Source organism: Octopus bimaculoides, chromosome 9 (assembly GCF_001194135.2).
Source record: "Octopus bimaculoides isolate UCB-OBI-ISO-001 chromosome 9, ASM119413v2, whole genome shotgun sequence".
Classification (NCBI taxonomy): Eukaryota; Metazoa; Mollusca; class Cephalopoda; order Octopoda; family Octopodidae; genus Octopus; species Octopus bimaculoides.
This window is the reverse complement of record NC_068989.1, coordinates 4412082-4418750: the sequence shown is the minus strand read 5'-3', so window position 1 is coordinate 4418750 and position 6669 is coordinate 4412082. Positions and strand designations below refer to the sequence as shown.

The window sequence follows — 6669 nt, the reverse complement described above, 5'->3', positions numbered from 1 at the left end:
ATATACATACATACACATACACACGCATACACATATATATATATACACACATGTATATACAAATATACGCATATATATATAGAGAGAGTCATACTTATACGAGTGTGTATATATATCTAATGCTATGAATTGTTTGTGAAGTCGATGATCTGAACGCGCCGAACCTGCCAAAAATTAAAAAAAAAAAAACAAAATCAAACAAACAGAAAAACTTACACTATTTCCTTTTTCGGTTGTTTTTCTGGAACAGATGGACGGCAACAACAGATGAAGTTGTGGATGAGAGTCAAGTCTATATTCTGGCCACTGATGCTGATATGGAGTTTAAGGACACTGCCGTTTTGGAATTACTTCAGATGTGCAATAACGACAAACGTATAGGAGCTGCCTGCGGCAGAACACATCCTCAAGGGAAGAGGACTGGCCCGGTGGTGTGGCATCAAATATTTGAATATGCAAAAGGTTATTAGAATTGGTTTTAGGCGCAAGCATGGGTGTATGAATGAGAAGCTTGCTTTGCAATCCATGAGATTTCGAGTCCAACCCCAGTGCACAACTTCATGGACAAGTGTCTTTGACTATTGCTCCTTGTGAATGAATTTTTAGTGAAATGATTCGACCCCAGCACTTTCCTTTATATCTTTAAGCCTGGGGTATATTCTGTCGAATTTTTTGCCGAGCCGATAAGTTATGGGGATGTAAGCACACTAATACCGGTTGTCAAGCAGTGGTGGGGGTAAAACACAAACACAAAGTCACACACACACACACACAACGGTCTTCTTTCAGTTTCCGTCAACCGGATCCACTCACAAGGCTTTTGTCATCCAGAGGCTATAGCCAAAGATACTTACCCAAAGTTCTACGCAGTGGGACTGAACCTAGAACCATGTGGTTGGGAAGCAAGCTTCTTAATACACAGTCACCTGAGTATTGCATTTATTCGTACGTATGTCTATGTGCATTTTTGTGCGTGTTGTATGTGCGAATCCATGTATTTTTGACTGTAGAGTTTGACTGCAGAAGCAAATGCATTTTGTGTAAATATATACGGATGTGCACATGATCAGTCGGACAACGTAGGCGTAGATTTATGGTCGTGTTTTTATTCATTCATGCTCACAGGTTATATATTTGTATATATATTGAATCAAGCGTGTTATAACGTGTGCAGACTTGCCGAGAATGGCAAGGGAGGCAATTCCTTAATCTAAATAGATTAAAATCGAAATAAATTTTGTAAAGGTATACAGTTTGAGACAGATTTTAAATCCATTTATATTTCGGGATTATTACCCTAATTCTCCAACAACAATCATTTGCGTTAACGTTTTTTTTTTATGAGGGCTGAAATTGTAATCGACTAAATATGTTTTTTGGATCACTGCATTAGCTATGTTAACCTAAATAAGGATTGTTATTGGCAACTGGATGAATTAGGTAAATGATTATTAAATTTTGTCATTACAGATTTCTGGATGATTAAGACTGCTCAGAATGTGATTGGTTCGGTGATGTGTTGTCCCGGCTGTTTCAGCCTCTACAGAACAACAGCCCTTCAACAGGTTCTCACCGAATACACCAAACCAACTAAAACCCCTTTTGCAGTTTATGTGAAGGACACAGGTAAAAGGAAAGGGCTAAAACAATTTCTCAGTCCCTTGGTTTGTCTACCTACTGTTTCCCTGCTTGCCTGCCTTCCTGCCTTCCTGCCTGCTTGACTGTGTGTCTGTCACTTTCTCAGTCTTTCGCGTTGTATGTGTATATGTATTTATATAAACAATATCGAACACACATACAAGGTATGTGCTTTGTCAGTACTTCTCATTCAAATTAGAATATATACATACATACACACATATACATATATATATATATATATATATATATATATATATATATATATATATATATATATATGAATATGTATACATATATTCATGCCTATCTATCTATCTATCCATCTATCTATCTATCTATCTATCTATCTATCTATCTATCTATCTATCTATCTATCTATCTATCTATCTATCTACGTCTACTTAAGATTAAATCTGAGGAAATACCAGCACTCAGAAAACATCTTTTAAGTAACTAGAAAACCTTATCTACTAGAATAAAACCACGCACATGAACGATCATTTAAAACTGGGTAACATTATTTTTTCTTCAATTTTGCTCTACAATAGGGTTGACTCAATAATATGTTATAAGAACTTAACTAACAGAAATAGTAAAACGTTAGTAATACACTATTTCATATTTAGCTCGTTTTTTCTTGGATTATCAGATCAAATACTGCATGTCTTAAAAATTTTATCCCTTGTGAGTCAGCAGACGTCAGTTGGGTTGGCAGGATAAAATAAATTGACTTTGATTTGTATCCCTCCCTTACGAATATTATTTTGTTGCATTTCAGGTGAAGACCGTTGGATGGCTACCCTGTTAATGGTTAAAGGCTGGTATATGCGTTACTCGTCCTTCGCCCGCAACAACACTTATTGCCCGGATACATTTGAAGAATTCTTGAAACAGCGTCGGCGTTGGGTTTTGTCCGACATAGCCAACGCTGTACTGGTCGTTCGAAACTTGGTCTCACTCATTCAGCACAACGCCTGTTTCAGCGCTTGCTACGTGATCTACATGCTTAACATGTTTCTAAATAATATCATTACCCCGGGCACTGCCGTAGTGATGATCACAGCCGGACTTGACCTCGTATTTGATGTGCCATATCTGTATACTACCATTCCGTTGGCGGTTACTGTACTCGTTTATTCAGTGTTTTGCACGCAGGCGAGTACGCGTGCGCAGACCTATTTTACTTTGGCCCTCACGGTTATATTGGGTTGTGTATTCTTCGCGGTGGTTGTTTGGGGCTCTGCAACTATCGTCAGAGGAATAATCATAGGTAAGTACACATAGACACATATATTTGCATTCATACATACCTATGTACACTCGCACACACATTTATATAGGCCCTGTTTATTCTGATACAATACTTCCCTCTCCCCTTTCACCTTCCCATCCTCTCCTACGAATGGCGTTACCCTGCTCTCTCTCTCTGTTACCTGACATACACCAGCACATTATATATATATATAATTTTGCCGAGGTCTACTTTGCCTTTCATCATTTCGGGGTCGATTAAATAAGTACCAGTTACGCACTGGGGTCGATATAATCGACTTAATTCCTTTGTCTGTCCTTGCTTGTCCCCTCTGTGTGTAGCCCCTTGTGGGCAGTATAGAAATAAGAGACGTTAGCATGCCGGGCGAAATGCTTGGCGGTATTTCGCCTGTCTTTACGTTCTGAGTTCAAATTCCGCCGAGGTCGACTTTGCCTTTCTTCCTTTCGGGGGCGATAAATTAAGTACCAGTTGCATACTGGGATTGATATAATTGACTATCATCCTCCCCAAAAATTACGAGCTTTATGCCTAGAGTAGAAAAGATTATTAAGTTTGCTAAGAGTTAACACACGAAACTTTCAATCCTTGAGTTACGCTGTTACTACTGCTAAATGTTAATAAAAATATCTTCCTGATTACAATGTATTACATAATAAAATGGGTTTATTTTTATAGTTTTATGCCTAAGAACCAGTTGCGTACTGGGGTCGATCTAATCGACTGGACCTTCCCCCAAAATTTCGAGCCTTGTGCCTAGATTAGAAAAGAATATTAACCTGAGGAAGAAGTATAATATCTGATTACAACAGTGTGCAATTTTGAACAAAAAATCGGAATTGGCGAACTCTTGCTTTGATAATTATTCAGAAATTTTCACATGTGCTTTAAATTGTTATTTATCATCATATTGGATTTGTCAAATCTTGTAACAACTGTCATTTTCCGTGTTTTGTGTATTTTACATATCTCACGCTGGAGACACGAATGTATCAGAATATTTTATGCGTAGAGACACGAATATATCACGTGACTTGCACATAACAATTAAATAAATCAATGTCTGATGTAATTTGCAATGTTAGCGACTAATCATACTTTGGTGTGTCTGTGAATGCTTTCGTTTATATATTAACGATTATTTGAATAATCGGTAGCGCGAAACTAAAAGTAGTTGTTCAACAAGTGTCAGCTTCTGATATAATACACATACTTTGTTTAATGTATTAATTATCTTTTCCACTTTTGTAATCATAAATCTTTACCAAAGCAGACATGCACTCACATTCACACACACACGTCTGTCTGTCTATCTGTCTATCTGTGAATTTCTTTATTTTTAGATATCATGGCCGAACGGTTTCACTTCCAACAGCATTATATCATAATGTTGATAACAGTGAGTTTCATTTACGCAGCTTCAATGCATCCATCTGAAAGTTATATGGTCTTCTACGGTTTAGCTTACGTCTTCATATTTCCTGCGATGCATATTCTGCTGCCAATTTACAGTATCTCAAATATAGTGGACCAAAGCTGGGGAACCAGAGACTCGGTAAACATAACCATTTTTTAACCCTACACGATTGTTTTAGTAGTCTTATTTAATACTAGGTCTGTTCTGATTGATCAGACTTTTTGTGATGAAAAGCATTGATGCGTTGCCCATCCTCTTTTTTTTTTTATCAGGGTCTCTGTTGATTAAAATATGCTACATGTTTTAACATTTGTGTGACGTCATTTTAGGGAATTTTCTTGTTATTTCTTGATGGATAAGTGATGACACAAAGGCTCCTTGTTGATAGATTGTTATACGAAAATAAGTTGTAAGAGGAAAGTATTATTATATTGCTTTTGTTATTAAAGTAGTGAGTTAAGGGATCGGTCGTGGGGGTCGGTGAAATAAATACCAGTTGAGTACCAGAATCAATGCAATCAACTAGTCCCTCGCTCAAATTTCAGGCCTTGTGCCGATAGGCGAAAGGATTATTAAAGTGATGAATTAAGATGGCGATTCGGCAGAATCTTTAGCGTGTTGGACAAAATGCATAGCGATATTTTTTTCTGTCTTAACGTTTTGAGCTCAAATTCCACCGAGGTCAACTTAGCCTTTTATTCTTTTGGTTGTCAACTTACACCTCCCTCGAAATTGCTGGCCTTGTGCTAAAATTTGAAACCATTATTATTATTATTATTATTATTATTATTATTATTATTATTATTATTATTATTGTTGTTGTTGTTGTTGTTGTTATATGTTAATCGTAATTATTATTCCTTTTGCTAATGGTATAGGTGAGCTAGTGGCCTCAAGTTGTTGTTGCTTGGGGCCATGTCAACTGCGATCGTACAAAACTGTTAACAATGAATTTCCATCCGTGGCTATCTCGACTGTTCTTTTTATCTATAATTCGTGTGTTTACACTTTCTGATACGTCGGCAGGTGTTACTTGAAGAACATTTAACTGCTGTTGCCAAATATTAGTTGAGATTCCTTCGGGGAAGAGTCATGATGATAATGATGATGATGACAATGATGGTGGAGGCAGAGGTGGTGGTGGCGGTAGAGGTAGTAATGGTAGTGTTGGTGGGACAGTGGTGCAGGGGGCGATGTTGTGACTATGTTGGTGGTGGCGATGGTGATGATGATGACGATGATGGTGATGATGGTGATGATGATGGTGATGGTGGAGGTGGTGGAGGTGGTGGCGGCGGTGGCGGTGGAGGTAGTGTTGGCAGTGTTGTTGTTGGTGGGATAGTGGTGCAGGGGGCGATGTTGTCACGGTGTTGGTGATGATGATGATGATGATGATGAGGATGAGGATCATGACCATCATGGCAAATATGTTGACATTATCATTGTCGAATGGTGAAACTCTTATGTTTGTCCTTCTTAACCTGCCGCCCCCACTCAAAGGCATTCATACCTCTAGCTTGTTTGAAATGGGGGAAAAGGGAGATGAGACTGGCAAACATTTATTTATCGCTACGGTTAACCCAACACAAGAGTTGGCATTTATGCTGAAGGCTGAAGTACAGGTGGTGGTGCTGGTGGTGGTGGTGCTGGTGGTGTTGGTGCTGGTATTAGTAGTAGTTTGAAGCGATGGCAATATTTGTGGAGTTGCTTTTGATGGTGGAGGGACGTGGTCATAGCAGTAGTATTAATAAACTGTGAACTTGTTCTGCTCGTTTGTGTCATAACTGTAAAGGTTTTGAAGGCCGAAAACCAGCGTCTCGACCTACGAAATTCAACACTGCCAGTAGCAGCAGCACTTTAAAATAACCGTTTATTTTTTTTTCTCTCTCGCTTTTCTTTACAGCAACAGCCCAAAAGACCGAAGAAGCCTAGCGTCTTTCGGTGCATGAGGCGTAAAAGACACAAAGCTACATGTGATACATTAGATATAAAATCAAATCAGAACCATATTTTGTGTAAGTATTCTTCTACATTTCTATTATGATAATCACAAAGGTCGGTAACGCAGAAAATTCGGTAGATCATTGGACAGAAATACATTGCAATTCTCACTTGCGTCCCATAACTTCTGGTTTCGGATCGTACTGAAGTCAAGATCGATTTTCATCAGTCTTATGTTGACAAAAATAAAAGATAGTAAAACATTTAGAAGTGTTTATGTTGCAAGTTAAAAGTCATCCATGTCTTATATAAGTTTATATTTATATGTAACATTTCCTATATATATATACATATATATGTATATATATTTATATATATTTATAAATATATATATATATAT

At 37.7% G+C, this 6669-nt stretch overlaps 1 protein-coding gene across 1 annotated transcript in view; it reads left to right on the top strand.

Moving 5' to 3' along the window:
• Positions 1-6669, top strand: part of LOC128248671 (uncharacterized) — a 27519-nt gene that overhangs the window by 18729 nt on the left and 2121 nt on the right. The window contains exons 7-11 of the mRNA XM_052970312.1: positions 251-462; positions 1471-1626; positions 2420-2911; positions 4255-4466; positions 6232-6343. Coding sequence (XP_052826272.1) covers positions 251-462; positions 1471-1626; positions 2420-2911; positions 4255-4466; positions 6232-6343 — 1184 coding nt within the window. The remainder of the gene's footprint in view (positions 1-250; positions 463-1470; positions 1627-2419; positions 2912-4254; positions 4467-6231; positions 6344-6669) is intronic.